We start from the raw sequence: 17,851 nt of genomic DNA on the forward strand, positions 1-17,851 counted from the left end.
TTAGATCTCTCTACTTCACAAATACTCTCTATGCTATTGCTTACGTTATGTTTTCCTTGTAGGAAACATTAAGGGGTGAGGCTTATTAATTTTCCTTTGGTAGTGTCACAGCTCCCCTGGTATCATATTTATATTGGATCTCCATCTGTGCCTGCATACTACTGTGTTTATGCAGCTCTCCTAGAGCTTCTTTCTGAGACCATTTCTGGGCTGATTTTAAGCCTGCTTCTCCATCTACGCTGCCTTTTGTATAAGCTTGTCTGTTCCCACAGTTCAAAATTACTTCCTGCCAGATGGTCCCACAATTTAATGCATTCCCAAATCTTGCAAAACAGAAAAGGCCTGAGCCAGTTTCTCAAAAGACAGACCTTAGGAATTTTTGTCCAAGTTAAAGGATTTTGTTAGAATAGCAGTTTGCACCTTTCTAAACCCAAGTTGGGAGGTAATTTCTTAAGGAAAAAACCAAACAAAAAAACCCAAAAACTCAAAAAATTCCTCCACCTAACTTTTACTTTATTTTGGTTTAGAGATAAAATGCATGCAAAATGGATTAATTTTTATTTTAAAACATCTTAATTGAACAGCTTAATTAAACTCATACTGGTGCATTAAATAGTCCTTTTCAAACTCATTTACATTTTATCAGGCATCTGCAGGGCAAGTAAGCCACTTAACTTTTCCTTTGATTTACACCCTGCATATTGCAGGTGATAAGAAAATGATTTAGTATATAGGCTGGAAATACAAGAATTTTAATAATATGGTTTTCACTTTGTTGCTTTCCAATATCCTGATTACAGGCCTACTCTTATTTTGGCTTTGGTTATTCTAATAAAAATGTTCTTGTAAGGGGCAGAAAGAAATGTGTTTAGAACAGGGTGCCATCAATAGGCAATCTGCTCAGCGTGACTTGAATTTGCTTCGAATACCACCATTACCCATGAATCTCCCCTGAGGTATCTCTCACTTCATAAATGAATATGTGGCTTTATATCAGGAAACCATTTCCTGGGTTTATGTATACCTGCTGCTGTTTTAGAAAATCAGCTTAAAGACAAGAGAAGGCAAGCGTGCAGGCAAGGTGAATTTGCCTTGTAATTTTACAACATTTTGGCTATTTGCTATTTGTTTTTACCTCTGAAGAGAATTATTACATAAACCCAACATCCTTTATTAGTAAAAACAAACTTTTGTGTTGCCAGAAGAAAGTTTATGTTTATAAACCTTACTGACTGATTTTACAAAAGAGCAGGGGCTGCTTGCCTTACTCTCCAAGTCTGTCGTGCCCATTTCCTCATGGAAATAAAGTGACCCTTTCAAGTCTGGCACACACTGTCCTTCCTAAGGTGTGAAAAAGTGTTGGATTTCAATAGCTTTCCTCTGAAAATACTCTGACAGGCAGTGTGTTTTAACAATACAATTTACTCAGAAGCACCTGACTTTTCAATTTCTCAAAAACGGTTTCAGCGTTCATTTCAGTGTGAGGTTTCCCACATAAGGAGAATAAAATGGCTAATGAGAAAACTAACGCGTTACCCTGTTTTGGGAGCTGCTTTTTGGGAGGTGTGAATCCGTGGTCTGCCTGGCTCACTCACCCTGCCAGGTCTGACTGAGGAGTTAGTTCCCTTCAGCAGTCAGCGGGTGGCAGCAGCAGAATTTAAAGGGCGTTCACATGTGCAAAATCACAATAGCCAGAGACCTTAAAATCTTTGGGAGAAGGTAGCTGGTTTACGGTTTCTGCTGCTACCTTCCCTTCTGTGTACTATTCTCCTTTTTTTCTTTCTTTCTATCCTCCTGCCAAATTCACCTGAGCCTTACCAGAAGGAGAGGCATTAAGCCTACAGCCTCCACAGACTGGAAATTTTGCTGTTTCATTTTCCTTAGAGAATAATGGTGTTATCTCTTCGCTTTAGCAAACTGGAAAATGGAAATGAAGAGAAATACAACAAAGCTGCTGTGGCTCTTGATGTTCTCGGATATTGTGCTATTCAGCTATGAGAAATCACTGCGAGAGAAAACTATCGAGCTGATGCAAGATGCACGTTTGATCGATGGGTATATAAAATACATTAAATTAAACCCTCTGTGAATCTGACAAGTGAGAAGGGAATGCGAGCATGTGTTTGCAATAGTAGAGACATAGGCTGTTACTAGCACCTATAGAGCAGTCAGTTACTGTTGCAGCGATTTATCAGGAAGGAGTATCGGTTCAAATGGTACTTACTTATAGGATCAGGTTGTGCTAAATGCATTTGTGATGTTCTGATCAGGTGTTGTGGTTTAACCCCAGCCAGTAACTGAGCCCTCCACAGCCACTTGCTCACTCCACCATGGTGGGATGGGGGAGAGAATCAGAAGGGTGTAGGTGAAAAAATGTGTTGGTTGAGATAAAAACAATTTCATAGGTAAAGCAAAAGCCATATGCACAAACAATGTGGAAAAAGGAATTCATTCACCATTTGTCATGTTCAGGCAGGTTTTCAGCCATCTCCAGGAAAGAAAGGCTCCATCACGCAGAACAGTTACTTGGGAAGAAAAATGCCATCATGTACCCCCTTCCTCCTCCTTTCCCAGATTTGTATGCTGAACATGACATCATATGGTAGGAATATCCTTTGGGTCAGCTGAGGTCAGCTGTCCTGGCTGTGTCCCCTCCCAGGTTCTTTTGCACCCCTAGCCTAATCTCTGGTGGAGGAGGGTAAGGAGCAGAAAAGGCATTGACTCTGTGTAAGCACTGCTTGGCAATTCCGAAACATTCCTCAATTATCAGTGTTGTGTTTTCAGCAGAAATCAAAAATATAGCCCCATATCAATCACTATGAAGAAAATTAGCTCTATCCTAGAACATCCTGTTTCACCACTTAGTTATTATTTCCCTTTAATGTAATGTCCTTGTCTCCTTCCCGTAATTTAATGGCACCTTTCAGTAGCAACCATTTCTGTACAAAGCTAGAAAGCAGGCATTATACTTTAAGAGGGTACTCTTAAAACCTGAAAGAGTGATGTCTGTGGTAACTGTATTTTGACCTGGGAACACAAATGCTCATTCTTCTGACAAAGGCAGCACTGATTATTCTGCCACAAGTACTTATTTCCAAGAAGCATGGTGGCTGATTTAAATTCTTCCACTCCTTCAGCAATGACAGGGAGAAAAGTAGGTACAGAAACACAATAGCTATGAAAACGGAAGAAGCGAAATAAAATTACTAGCTGTCCTAATTAAGAAATAAAGCTTGTTTGCAAAAGAAAGGAGACTTTTAAGCATATATTACTGCAAGGATTATTGCAAATGGATGGTCTAAGGGACTATGAAGAGTGGAAGAAATTACATTTGTATTAGAAAGGGGAACAAGTTATTTCTATTGCAAGCTCTGTTTGTTTTCAATTCTAGCCACAATGACTTGGTACTGCGGCTGAGAATATTTTACCAAAACAGACTCAGTACAGTCAACCTAAGAGAACTCAACAAGACCCACACAAACCTTGCAAAACTTCAAGCTGGTTTTGTGGGAGCTCAGGTATGTACTGCCATGGTTGTGAATTTGAGAACATATTTTTACATTTGCCTCCTTCTCAATCACAAACATACTCTGGGCCTTGGGTTTTACCTATTTCTATTGAAAAAGAGAGAATTACGAAAATGAAAAGCCACAGACAGTTTTCCACAATATCTGTGTTTCAGAAGTTTGTGTTTTATAATCTGGGTACCCTTATCCAAAACAGTGGTCTTTGTTTAGTGATAAGCAAATTAAACTTGTGTGTGTACTGTGGAGCAGCTGAGTATGTCAGGAGGCTTTAATCATGTCTGGAGCAGATGCTCTTGCCTTATATCCTAACTCTTCTTTTTGGGGAAAAATTGTAGTGGCAACTCCCGTGTAAACTGTAGGAAATTATTCTGGTCTGTGCTCATGAGCTGCACTATTAGCAATTGAAATTTTCCAAGTTGAAACACAAGTTATCTTGTTTATTTGTCAACGTCTCTTTCAGTTTTGGTCAGTGTATGTTCTTTGCAGCGCTCAGAACAAGGATGCTGTGCGTCTGACCTTAGAGCAAATTGATGTTGTCAAGAGGATGTGCAACAGCTACGAAGAGCTTGAACTTGTGACAACTTCCCAAGGTTACACTCTTTCTTATATCAGAAATGTTTTAAATGGGGTTGTAGGAGTTACGTGCAAAACACACAGCTGCATGCAGGCAAGTTATCCTGCATTAAAGAGTAACTTTACCTTTGTTTTTTTCCATTGAACCACAATAACTGACTGTGCACAGCTGTAGCCCACTGCAGTCGTAAGAAAATTTGACATATAAACATGCAGTAGTATAAGCTCCTGTTCTATGCAATGTCAATATTAGTGCTTGCAATTTACAATATCAACTGTCACTTTGTGCTGCTTGTTTCTTATCTGTTATGAAATTACTTTCGAATTATCTTCTTTTGTTGTTTCCAGGTATCTCTGACAGTAGAAGGATTGCGTGTTTGATTGGCATAGAAGGTGGTCACTCCATTGACAGCAGTCTGGCAACACTGAGGATGTATTATGACCTTGGTGTTCGTTACATGTCTTTAACACATTCCTGCAATACACCTTGGTAACTATTGTCATGTTTTTGTGTGCACATCTAATGCAAAGTGGTGGCATTTTTCAAGGTGGGGAAAAGGTGTATACAGACACAGAGTTCACCTGTGAAAGACTCTGAACCAAATCAAGGATGATAGGGCTTGGGATAAATTACTTGCCATTCGTCAAGTGGGAGATTGAAGGATCCGTTATGTAGTGCTTGTTATGCTGATAATTTGGGAACTTTTAACCCTTGTTAATGGCACAAAGATGGTAAATGTGCTATCTCCTTTGCTTTATTAGGAAAGCTACCTAGGGAAAAAAAAAGGAAAAAAAGTACTAAAAATGCATAAGATATAGGTAAGAGGTCAGCAGCCTTCAACACTGTCCTCTCTGGCCAGCTCAAAAGTGCAGGTCCCATGTGCAGCATCAGAGATGGGTATTTAGTTCTGTATCAGAATATTAGCACCTACTCCTTGCTGGATTGGCAAAATTTCTTCTTGTACTGACTCAGAGAAAGGAGAATTATGTGCAGAGAGGGCTGAAAAGCAGGTTTTCTGGCTGGCAGGTCAGTGACATTTCAGTTTATCTTTGCTCCCTGATGCTTGTTTAATCAGAAAAATTTTTACAAGCATCTCTTTGCTTGTCTTGCATTGCTTCACAAACGTGCAACAGTTCTGAACATAAAGGCATGATGTCCAGAAAACAAAACCAGTTGTGAACAAGACAGCTATTATGTAGCTCATTATCCCTACATTTGGCTATGGAACATGCTAATGATTTTTATTGTGTGTAGCATAAGAATTTTCAGGTGCTGATATTGGGGTCTCCAGAATAATATGATATTTCTCTTTCCTCACTCCCGCCTTCCAAGGTCTGAATCATCATCTAAAGGAATGCACAACTTTTACCCCAATGTTAACGGTCTGACTGCATTTGGCCAAGTAAGGATCTCTTTCAAAAATGTTAATCTAAGCAATCTCTCATGCAGCTATGAACTTCTGGCCTTATTTTTTTAAAAGTAACTTCTTAATTACTGGAAGTTTTTGATAGTTAGGGGTTATTCAGGGTTCAGTCAAACCAAATTCCCTAGATGTTCTTTAGGGTAAAAGAAGTGCTATATTTAAATTTAACATTTTTTTAAATACAGATCAGATGTATGAATATGTGGAAGTAGTGGGATATGAATAACGGTTGAAATGACTTACAGATTGACTGAATTTTCTAAATTTTGAGCGGTGGTTGTGTGCTAGTTAATTGTGAGTGAATAAACTACTGTTCAATTCATAGGTAAACAGAAATCCATACAGGCACAGAGTATTTATGACTAGCTGACAGCTCCAGTATTTATTTATCTGTTTATATATATCAGCTAAACTGTTTCCTTTAAGGAAATTTAATACTGACACTCTTGTCTGTTTTAGGAAGTGGTAAAGGAGATGAATCGTCTGGGTATGCTGGTAGATTTATCTCATACTTCAGATATGACAGCTAAAGCTGCACTGAGTATCTCAAAAGCGCCAGTAATTTTTAGCCATTCCTCAGCGTTTTCTGTTTGTAATCACTCAAGAAATGTTCCTGATGATATCCTCCAGAAAGTGGTAAGCAGTATGGTGGGGGGTTTTTTGGTTCGTTGGGTTGGGTTTGTGTGTGTGTGTGTAGTGTAGTTTTTGTTTTGTTTTGGGAAAGTGTTTGGATTTGTTGATTTGGGGATTTATTTATTTTGTTTGTTTTAGTGGTCTGAGGCAAACTTGCACATTCAAGTCATGGTGCTTACTTTTCACTTTCTTGTATCTGAATTGGATTTACAAGCAAAAACCTAAGCAGCAAATTACATGTTTGCTTCTTGAGACATTTTATTTGGGTTGTGTATTTTCTTTGGCTACAAAAAATGAAGTGTTTACAAATACTTTGAGTTCCTGGTTGAGTTTGTTTGACATGGTCTGGACTTCTGCTGATTCAGACTACATGCAAATATAATGAATCCAGGGTAAAGGACAGAGAGCAAAGCCTTGTGTTGCCATCTGAGCTTTGATTTTTACAGAGTGTTATTTTGCTTACGGACGGATGGATGGATGGATGGATGGATGGATGGATGGACGGACGGATGGGTGGGTGGGTGGGGGGGTGGATGGAGAAGTCTCTACATGAGATTTGCAGGAAACACAATTTTCCATTCACTACCTGTCTCTTCGTATCTTTCAGAAAAAGAACAAGGGAATTATCATGGTGACTTTCAATGCAGATGTACTGGCCTGTGGCAGAAAAGCTGTTAATGTTTCTATCCTTGCAGGTTTGAAGTTAATATACTGAAGTTTTTGTGGGTGGCTTCTATGAATTTCCTGGTGTCTGTGTCATTTTTGAGACAGCGTAAATTTTAGTGCCTGTTTATTCCCTTCTACACCTTACCCCAGCTCTAGGTAATTTTGAAGCTAATATTCATTAAACAGTAACAAGAGGTACAAAGTGTGTAGCTGGAGGACATGATGCTCCCAAATGGAGCCAAGAACCATTAACCCCAAAGAAGCTGTTGTCTTCTTAGGTCTGAAACCTTTGTAATTAGGAGTGGAAAACATAGGTATGTCACGGGTAATGAAAAATCTGTTTGTATATGTGGGGTACTTGTTGGAAAATAATGTGCTGTGATGATCATGTCTTTTTCCTCATTTGTATCTATCTCATCAGTGTAGCTTTTATTTTTGAAGACTGCTACTTGATGTCCATAATAACAGATAACATCTAGTTAAGCAATAGTAAAATACATCAACTGCATTATTAAATTTTAGTTTGTATTATCAGGATGTCTTTTGGCTTTTTATTAACATGATTTGGTTAAGAACCCATGATTCAAGAGAAAAGTCATCTAGTGCCAATATGTCTGAACTACTTCTTGCTGGATGCTTAGATATTGTTGTCTTTGACATTTTGTTTCAGATCATTTTGACCACATAAAGAAAATTGCAGGTTCAGAATCGATAGGAATTGGTGGTGACTATGATGGAGTAGAACGGTTAGTAAAATTGCACATATATTGATATCTGCTCCTTAAATTAGGAAGGTTTTAAGTCCTTTTAGGGAAAAAAGAAGGTACATTAAGAGATCATAGAATAGTTTGGGTTGGAAGAGACCTTAAAGCTCATCTAGGTCCAACCCTCTGACATAGACAGGGACAGCATGCTCAAAGGCCCATCCAGCCTGGCCTTGAAGAGTTACAGCAAGTTGTCTTATGAGGAGCACTAAACCAACTTTTATGAAAACAAGGCACAACAATTGAATTGTAGAACTGTATGAAGCAGTGCTACAAATGTGGAAACAGATTCCAATACTCTCTGAACTCTGCAATTGTGAGTTCTAGGCAGTGGTTTACACATACAAAAACAGCAAGAGAGTGATTTCCTCTGGGAAGCCAAAGATTATTAACAGAATGCCTCAGGCTTTACATGGTTGATAGGTTAGCCTAAGAAGATGATGCACCACTCTTCCCTCCACTATTACTTTCTAGTGGGGAAAGCCCAACGTGTGAATTGATTCCTGCTTTTGAGGCTTGAAAAGTGTTTGAGACAAGCAGAGCACGGAGGACAGCTTACAATATAACCTCTCCTACTTGCTCTTGAGCTAGTGTTGTTACAGCACAGGAAATAAATGCAGATTAGGTGGCATTTGCTGGCCTATTTTTGCCTTTTATCTTTCTGTTGAATCTTCTTTCCCCTGCCCCCTCCCTGAGGTCAGACACACTTTGGTATGAAATTCACAATCAGACTCACATCTGTAAAGCAGGATCACAAAAACTGTGTCAGCTCACATGAGTCTTAGCTAATCATAACTCTGAAATTATAATCTCCAAAATAAAGCCACAGTTTGCAACGAAAAGACACATTTTATTGCATGCATTTTTGCAGAGACAGACCATCACTTTGATTGGTCCTAAATCCTGGTAGAAAGTAATGGCACAGATTTCTTGAGATATGCTTATCACCACATCTCCACAGAAAAGAAGAATAACAGAAAATATTAGTTATCTCAAAACAAAGTCAAAGATTCATGGAAATACAATTTAAAAACATCTTTTAAATGCAGGTTTTCAGCTTCTAATTCCTTTTTTTATTTTGATAAGAATTAGCACAAGACACAGGTCAATTTTGCTTACTGTAATTTCTTCAGTAGAGAATTCTGAACAGCTTTTGTTTCACTGCCTAAACTGCTCAATTCAAAACAATGTTATTATTCTAATTATATGTTCTTTGGGAAAATGACTGTAAACAAAAGAGTACATAGGATTGCCTGCAACTCCTTAGTTCATCATGTGTTAGGAGGTTCTCTCTTGGTCTCAGTTGCACGAGTGGATTGTACCAACTCCATCTGTGATGCAGCTGTTTCTTACTCTAAAGGTCAGATAAAGAATGGGTTACTGCATACATGAATTTGGTTTTGTGTTTTGCACTTTTTTGTTTTAATATGCTCCATACTATTGTTTTACCTATACACAAGTGCATCTTAATTCCAGAATACCCAGTTGTGTTCTGTTTAAGTGATCATCTGTGCAGAAAAAGCCTTTAATTGTGTCCCAGCCCTGATTCTGTTTGTCAGTTGAATTCTTAATTATTTCTTTAACTTCTCAGAGGAAGCACTGGTTCTAAAGTGAGCTCACTCCAAATAGAAATACACGAAAAAGACTAATTAAAAGTATTTTTCTGCATGTTTTTCAATGATATGTGCGCTGAATGTTCTTGTGTGACTCTTGCCAACAGTTTCCCTGAGGGATTGGAAGACGTTTCTAAATACCCTTCTTTGATTGAGGAACTTCTTAGAAGAGGATGGAACGAAACTGAACTGAAAGGAGTCTTAAGGGAGAACTTCCTCCGTGTCTTCAGAGAAGTGGAAAATGTAAGATTAAAACCAAAACTGAATCTTGATTCTTACTAAAAGGGAGAGAGAACCTTGCTGCTCACTCCACCCCACCATGAGAGAGCTATGAGGGAACGTAAGCACTTAATGCAATAACTACAAATGCTGGGAAAGAACCCGAGATGGCAAGAGAGTGTTAGCAGAATAAAGGAAAGTGAGAGTGGACAAAGCTCTTTAGAACTTTTCCTCCGTGTGGTAATCTGATAAGTACACATCACTGACTTCTCAATAGAATCACTTCATGGTTTGGAGGAACTGTAGACGTACCAGCGTCACAGTCTGGCTGTGCTTGCTGGTGCAGTAAGGAATGCTGTCTCTTGCAAATCAATTTAATTCCTGTCATGGGATCTTGCTGCTATCCAAAAGGCTTCTGCCATGACCAGATCACTAACAAGCATAAACATAACAACTAGATCACAAGCTTTATGTGTAAATGTTAAATGCTAATCCAGAAGGGAGAGGGAGGAGCAAAGGGAGAGACTGTATGAGAGTAAGGACCCCCTAAATGGTAACTGTTTCAAAAGCATCTGCTGAAACTCACAAACTGCTTGTCTCCTACTGTTTTTATTTATAAGTAAGTAGATATTATACACAAAACCTTATATACAACATATATTTCACAGTGATACTTGTTCCAGTAAAAAAATGCCTTGGGGGCATGTTAGATGAACAGAAATCAGGGAATTCTGTACCGTTGCAGTTAATCTGCCAAAATATCTAGCTGATGCTGAGTTGCACGTGTGGCAGTCTGACATTATGAGGAGGCTGGAATTCATCACACCTAGCCTAATCTGTGAGATTAATTTTTTTTCCTTCTAAATTAGAGATGTTTGAAGCTCTCTTTTGAGACTGAGCAGACTTCAGGGAAGAAAAATGATGAGTTTGTTTGCTCAAGGTTTTCCAGCTAATGCATTCATATGTGGATGGAGCAAAGACAAAGAACAACCACATCTGTGACTCTTGCCTGTAATGTGTCTGTACTGAATTCTGGGAAGTGTTTCATAAGAATGCAAACATCAGAATAATTATGTTGATTTCCTCACATTCGGATGTGGTTTTGCAATACCGTTCAAGTTGATTCAGCTTGAAACAGCATTGAATTTGCTAGCTGCATAATGCTTTTTCCTATTGTGTCAGTCTGGCTTTCAGGGGCAATCTTTTGAACTTTTCTAGGTGAGGAACCGTAGCAGACTAATGGATGTAGGTGAAAGTGAAACTCCACAAGAAGTACAAAACTCCTGTCGCCTAGACCTACATAATCATCAGCCTCAGGAAGTCAGGTCCTTTGGATTTTCTTCTGTGGCACAGCCTTTGAGTCTGACATTTGTAGCTATATCACATTTAATACTGTATTATGAATTGTGAGACTTATGGACCCTTGAGAGAGATATATGGAGGAATTTGGAATGCAACTAGTTATCTTTTGGGGATTTTGTTAATGTAAAGCTATGCTAAATTTTTTACTATCATTTCTTTAAATTTGCCTGCATACTTGAAAGTTTTTAAATGCTGTTGCAAAAGTATTTGGATTTTAAAGTGATAACTTCTATGTCATCCTGGCTAAACCAGGACTAACATTGTTAATGGAAAGTATTCACATCTAATGAATAAATACTCTAACACATGCTGGATTCCAGAGTCAGTGGTTCCGCACAAGAACTAGAGAGCATGATTGACAGTGTGCTGAGATGTTTTCAGATATTGCTTATTAAATCATACACCTTTCATCATCAGTTAAAGGCTTAGTCAGAAAAGACCACCCTCTGGTATATGTAGAAGAGTGGGGGTTTTGGGAGGCAGGTTTGTTTTTTTTTTTTTGTTTTTAGTTTGGTTTTGTTTTTTAAAATGACAAGATGGATAACATAGAATCATAGAATCATAGAATGATTTGGGTTGGAAAGGACCTTAAAATCATCTAGTTCCAGCCCCCCTGCCATGACACCTCACTCTAGACCATGTTGCCCAAGGCTCTGTCCAGCCTGGCCTTGAACGCTGCCAGGGATGGAGCATTTACCAGTTCTTTGGGCAACCTGTTCCAGTGCCTCACCACCCTTACAGAAAAGAACTTCTTCCTTGTATCTAACTTGAACTTCCTCTGTTTAAGTTTGGACCCATTATCCCTTGTCCTATTGCTACAGCCCCTGATGAAGGGTCCCTCTCCAGCATCCCTATAGACCCCCTTCAGATACTGGAAGGCTGCTATGAGGTCTCCACGCAGCCTTCTCTTCTCTGGGCTGAACAGCCCCAACTTTCTCAGCCTGTCTTCATAGGGGAGGTGCTCCAGTCCCTTGATCATCCTCGTGGCCCTCCTCTGGACTTGTTCCAACAGCTCCATGCCCTTCTTATGTTGAGGACACCAGAACTGCACACCGGGCTCCACATGGGGTCTCACAAGAGCAGAGCAGAGCAGAAGGGCAGGATCACCTCCTTCGACCTGCTGGTCACACTTCTTTTGATGCAGCCCAATATATAGTTGGTTTCTGAGCTGTGAGCACACACTAAATATGGCTATTTCAATTCAGATTTCATGCCTTCCACTAGCTTTAGGGATCCATCCTGCAGTATTAAAGTTGTTTTTGAACACTGCCAGGGATACAGGGCAAGTGGAGAGTTACTGAAGGGTGCAGGCAGGTCTCTTGCTTTCAGGTAGAGATGACCAGGCAATGTTGTAGATACTTTTCTATAGCTTGAAAATTGCTGTTTGCTGCATATTCGTAGAGCTGGGAACAAGAATAAGCCAGGAAAAAGCAGGAATTCTAGCTAGTCAGAAAGTGAGATCTTGTTCTGATATTTTCATTGCACTCTGAAAAGTATAAAGTGAGTATTTAAATAAAATTTTTGTTAGAATGTTTTGCAACTTTGTGGAAATCTTCACATTTAAACAATTATCCTTATTAATATCAGGTTTTATTATTTTTATTCTAGCTGGCTGAAATCAGATCATTGTCCAAGGATTCATAGACATGAGATCAGAAAGAAATCTTTTTATTAGAAATCTGCCATTTTGGCCTTTGTAACACATTTTTACATATGCAAAGTGTGTGAGGTTAGAAGCTACAGTTATACAGAAGAGCCTATTCTTGGTAGGCTAATATGGCTCAAAACTGGAAGGTTAATCAAACATCCCGAGATTCATGACTTAATTATAAGGTGGCATCACTACCTCTTTATAGGGTCACTTCCCAGTGCTTGCTGGTTAATGCCCTCTCATGATGCTGTTAATTGTGATTTTTATCCTACGGTATGTGCTTTTATTTACTGATATGACATCTACAGAATTTATCTGTAGTATAAAAATAAAATCTGTAACTGGCCTAAGGACACCATCTGTAAATACATGAAGTATTTAACAACTGAAAGACAAAGCTGAGGATGAATAGAAACAATAAGTCAGTTATTTTCTAGGGTCACTTGAGACTGTTCCTGCCATCCACTTCTGCACTCCATGTACAAGTAGGGTTTCTGGAAGAAGACTATTCTTTTATTACTTCAAAATGAAGCTTCATTAATTCTTCTGATAAGGTGGTGTCTCTGATAAGTATATTCTGAATATACTACTGCCACTTACTAAATTCTTTACAAATCAAGTTGAATAATCTGGTTGCATACAAGCCAAGTTTTTGAGAACAGTTTCTCAATAAATACTGATTCTGGTTATGCATCTACAATAGGGAAGTACTGCACTGACTCAGAAGTCTTGCCTTCCCGATACTGATTGACTGGCATCAGAACTTGTTATTCTGGTAAAATGATGAATATAATAGGGCAGATATTTGCTTCCTGTCAGTAGTTCAGCTAATAGGTTCATAAGTCATTGGAAAACTGCCATCTGTAGTCTCTTTTCACAGAATTAGCACTGAAATAGTAACTGGATAGTACTTTGATATAACTGATTTCACCATACTGCAGATATTTGTAGCTTATTTACTTGTTTTGTCTGTATTTGTTTGACTGCTTTGCACAATGAATAATTTGTAACCTCACAGCAAAACATATACATGGAATTTAAATAAAATATTGTTTAAAATTGTGTATAGATACTGATGTAATATCACAAAACAATGTGCATGTTCAGAACTCCAGAAAAAAATGGAAGAACCATACAACTCTGCTGCAGAAGGAAGGCCAGCCTATCATAAGGGCTCTGGGTCAGCTTTTCACAGGGAAGATGGCCTCTCCCATAAGAGGCAGGATAAAGTCAGGTTAAGTTTAACCCTAGAACATCCTGGATGTAGGCAGTCAGCCTCATCTTCACTCAGATACCACCGTCTAACCTGTAAAGAAGCCTGAGCAAGTGCCTGTGGAAGGGGGTCATGGGTGACTCAGCCACTGCAGTGAGTTCATGATACCTGTGGTAAATCACTTGCTCAAACTAGTCAAGTCATAGAGAACAAGCCTTATGGTTGCCTGCACCAAGCTGGGATAACATCTATTTCACAGCATTTCTCACAGATGTGTGATGATCTAGAAGTCCCTTTTCCATTACTGGCTACAGTGTTAATTCGGAATGCTTCAAATAAGCTGCTTATGTGAAACTAACATCAGAGTGCAAAATCATCAAACAAGGAATGGAATCTTGTGCATGGTGCAATGATTATGCACATGATACCTATGTTATCTAATAGATGCAGTTTATTTTTCTTAAATTATCAAAATCACATACATCTAAACATGGTATAAAGACATCTCATTAGAATTCTATTTCAGAAGTAAAATGTCAGATATGGCGGTGACTACTGTCAGGAAAACTACACTGACCTTACAGTCTGAATGCTAGTGTCTCCAGTTCTACTGACAGCAGTTTGTAGAAGCAGTTACAACACTACACTTCTAACAGCTCAAGCATAAAGTGATTGAACTCTGATTTCTGCCTCCCAATGGAGAGGATGCTTCATCTTGCAATTGAATGCCTTTGCCCTGCACCAATTAATAGCAGAAATTTGCACTGGTAATTTGAAATGCATGTTAGCTCAACTGACAAGAGTCTATTGTGGCTAGTGGTGTTAGTGAAGTGTCAGATATAACAGAGATACCAAATTTGTAGCAAGCTTTGTTGGCTCCCAAATGGAAGAATGCAACTCATTATTTATCTCTTCCAAATACTGAGTTGTGCTAACATAAATTCTGAAAAGTTTTTACTCTTTCTGTAAATTTCAATACCGATGTACTATTAAGCACTTTAGGCCGACTTTCTAAGATGCAAACTTCAAGGCATCTTTAACAATCTGAGGCTCATGCTTTCACATGTGTGACAGGAACAGCCAAGAAACTACAGAGATAATTTTGATGTAGCCTATTGATTTGATTCTAAAAGGTTGATGCCATTGCCCTTCCCTCATGCTAACCTTTTTCAAATTAATGAGCTGTACCATCCTCAGAAATAACTTCAGTTTGCAGCTCTCTCATCTGAATAAGTCATGATGCTAGAACCCAACCCTAAAATGCCTGTTGCTGGTCTAACATATACAGCTGATCTGTTATGTAAAATGTGAGTAGTTCAGTTCATGTATTGAGCTACTCAGTATGTGACTTGTCTGGGTCATGGAAGGAGTCTTACATGATTTACATTGGATATGGACTACTGAAATTTGCCGGTGTTCAACATCTGCATTTCTTCTTGCATATTGTTGAGCTACTCAAGCAATATGCGAGTATATGTCTATGTTTCAAGGTCAATAAACACCATGTATTAAATTTAACCACCTAAATGTTTATTAACTTCTGTCTGATCTTGAACATAAAGTTCAGTGGACATCTGCACCACACAATCAACACTGAAAAGCCAGGTTATCAGTGCATCTCTATCACCTTCTGGAGTATGGTGCAGTGCCAAAGCAGTTCATACCACTGTTAACTTCAGCTGCTGCAGTCCTACCCTCCTTTGCTGTGAGGGTGCAGATCTGGCCAAAACTTAATTGTTCTCCTCCCTGAAGTGATAGGTTTCCTGATCATGTCAGTGATTGGGTTAACCACATTCAGTGCTAATTGAGGGGAGGAGTGGAAAAGCCAAGTGAGGCTGCAACAACTTGGGTTTCTTCCACTTCCTATTGAAAGCAGCACCTCCTCTGTTTGCTCTTCTTTGGATTGATAGATATGGAAATTATTAAATTGCTTCATATTCTGAAAATGTAACACATCTAAATTATAAAAATATTAATTAACCAGAAGATTCTTCCCACCAACAGTGGTTTTCATTTGCTCTTAAGATTTGCTGAATTTAATTCACAGACCCAAAGCAGTATGTCAGTGGTTTTGCTGAACTGTTTTCAGAACAGACTGTGATGCTTCCCAAGCCTTCTTGGGGTGTTTTTGAAGGTTTGATTCAGTGTTTCAAAGACTAATTTTTTTTTTCTTTTTTTTCTTTTTTGTCTTGATATTTTACCTATAAACCTTACATCTATATAGTACAACTTGAGATGGTGGTGGGTGTTTGGTGCTTCTGTAATTTTCCTTTTTTAAGCTTTTGAAACCAGAGAAATTTAAAAGCTTTTTCAAGCTTTCATATTTGTTTAGAAGTTCATTATATAATTTCTGTCACAGGAAAAACAATTTGTGGCAATGGGAAACATTTTTGTCCCATTTCTGTATTTCACAGATGCCCAGGATTTGGTGACTGAGTTAGAACCTCTCAGTCACTTGGTCCAGTATTTACCAGATGAGCTGTTCATAGCCTATTTTGTGTGTGTGGGGGAGGGTGGTGGTGTTGGTTTTTTTGTTGTTGTTTGGGTTTTTTTTCTTGCTAAGCCATGAAGGACCCTCATTCCCTAAAGCTGTGACCTCAGAAAGATTAAAATTGGCTTAGCTGCTTCTGTCATGAGGCAAGAAATGTGAGGGGAAACTAAATAAACAAAGTTCAGCATTTAGCTTACATCACAAAACTGCTGCTGCTTCTAACCAAGGCTCTAGCCTTAACCATCTGAACTCAAATGAGTGGGCACTTAAGTTTGTTGTTTCTATTGATTCTCCCCAGACTGTTTTATAAACTTCACTAGGGTGATTCTTTCCCCTACAGAATAGGGATTTTCTCTGAAGCCCCTTCTCAGCACCTGGTTTCACTGTTTTCATAAAGTATTTCTTTTGCCAATTCTGCAATGTAAGAAAAGCACAGAGCCCAGGAAGCAAGAACTCAAGCTCCCCCGAGGGCTGTTGCTGAGAAACAAAGATTAAAATAGCTAAGATTAAAACTGAAGCTAACACATGTTTTGTCAGACAAACCAAAAGAAGGTCCCTTCAGTCTGGATTATAAACATTTGGAAAAAAGTTCAGCAGAGCTTTGAAAAGTCCATTTGGATTAATTTTCCTGCGTGCTCTCCTGTAGTTAAAACTCGGCATCTAAAGAATCTTGTCTAGGCCTGTGCTCAGTTTCTTCTTTGAGCCCTTTCCTAAAAAGAGACCACAACAAACAACTGAGTGGCATTTTTTCAGCATATTAACTGTAAATTAAGACTAAACTGTAATGCTTAAAAAGTTAGTGGAGAAAACTCTGTTCTTATTTGAATTTACAGAATCTGATTGAGAGTGTGTGGGAAATGTCTAAGACTTAGTAACTTGTCAGTTTCTAAAGATGAAACTAAGGTATCTTTGTAGAAATAGCTATTCCACATATTAAATACAGTTTTGAGTAATTTTAGAAGTGAGACAGACATTTGAGGTAAATTAATTTCGAAGATAAGTTGCACCATAGCGTCCTCTTGTGGTCCTTTAACGTCTAAGCTGTCACGTTTTTCACAACAGGAGCAAAATTTGCAGTTGCAGTTAGCATACGAGCTCCTATGTAAGTATAATGTGGCTTTTCCTTGCCTTATTTTTTTTCCAGGAAATGGCATATGGGAGATTGCACATCGCATCTCCCACAGGCTCTTATTACTCTGTTCCAAATTCTTTACATGTGGAAGTACGCATTGCGGTCCTCTCCGAAGGACCTCTTTCAGCCCTGCTTGTCTTTGTCACCAGTGAAGTAGATCCTGATCGTTGTCAGCGAGAAACCTTTACAGCCAGGTTGCCAGTTTCCGGCCTGCTTTGTCCACAAAGCTGGTGTGATCCTCGGATGTGGGAAAGCAGGAATGTGCTGAAAACAGAAGTTCACTACTGCATAATTTCTGCCAAGGCTGACGTCCAGGGAAGCTGTACCATGGCAGTGGCAATTTTTGTTTCATTATTTTTTCCAGAGGTCAGCTCTGAGCTGTTTGTCACCCAGGTTCCACTCCAGTGAGAAAAAAATGTTTGAAAACAATAAGTAATATTTACAGATTCACTGCTGTGCCAATCCCAGCTTTTTTTCTTTTCAGAGTTTTAAATATCTGTATTTATGTTTTTACAAACATGCTGGCTTCAAAACTTGCAAGTATTTTTACTTTTCAGGTATCAGTGCTTTGTGTGTAACTGTA

The 17,851-nt window shown here is 38.7% G+C and overlaps 1 protein-coding gene across 1 annotated transcript; it reads left to right on the forward strand.

The window, feature by feature from the left end:
- Positions 1–467: 467 nt before the first annotated feature.
- On the forward strand, positions 468–11,095 carry LOC133277306 (dipeptidase 2-like). Its single transcript, XM_061469017.1, has 10 exons — positions 468–2,055; positions 3,392–3,518; positions 3,988–4,117; positions 4,449–4,590; positions 5,434–5,503; positions 5,984–6,160; positions 6,765–6,852; positions 7,494–7,569; positions 9,308–9,443; positions 10,638–11,095. Exons 1-10 carry the CDS (start codon positions 1,925–1,927, stop codon positions 10,827–10,829), a joined length of 1,269 nt encoding a protein of 422 aa, XP_061325001.1. The 5' UTR covers positions 468–1,924; the 3' UTR covers positions 10,830–11,095.
- Positions 11,096–17,851: the final 6,756 nt, after the last annotated feature.

The sequence above is a fragment of the Pezoporus flaviventris genome, unplaced genomic scaffold, assembly GCF_033815535.1.
Source record: "Pezoporus flaviventris isolate CSIRO_AGI_PZ_B2104156 unplaced genomic scaffold, CSIRO_AGI_Pfla_v1 ptg000054l, whole genome shotgun sequence".
NCBI classification, from domain to species: Eukaryota; Metazoa; Chordata; class Aves; order Psittaciformes; family Psittacidae; genus Pezoporus; species Pezoporus flaviventris.

Coding starts and splice junctions, on each gene's coding strand:
- LOC133277306 (XM_061469017.1), top strand. CDS start 1,925: ATGGAAATGAAGAGAAATACAACAAAGCTGCTGTGGCTCTTGATGTTC. Junction 3,519..3,987: donor CTGGTTTTGTGGGAGCTCAG/GTATGTACTGCC, acceptor CGTCTCTTTCAG/TTTTGGTCAGTGTATGTTCT. Junction 9,444..10,637: donor TCTTCAGAGAAGTGGAAAAT/GTAAGATTAAAA, acceptor GAACTTTTCTAG/GTGAGGAACCGTAGCAGACT.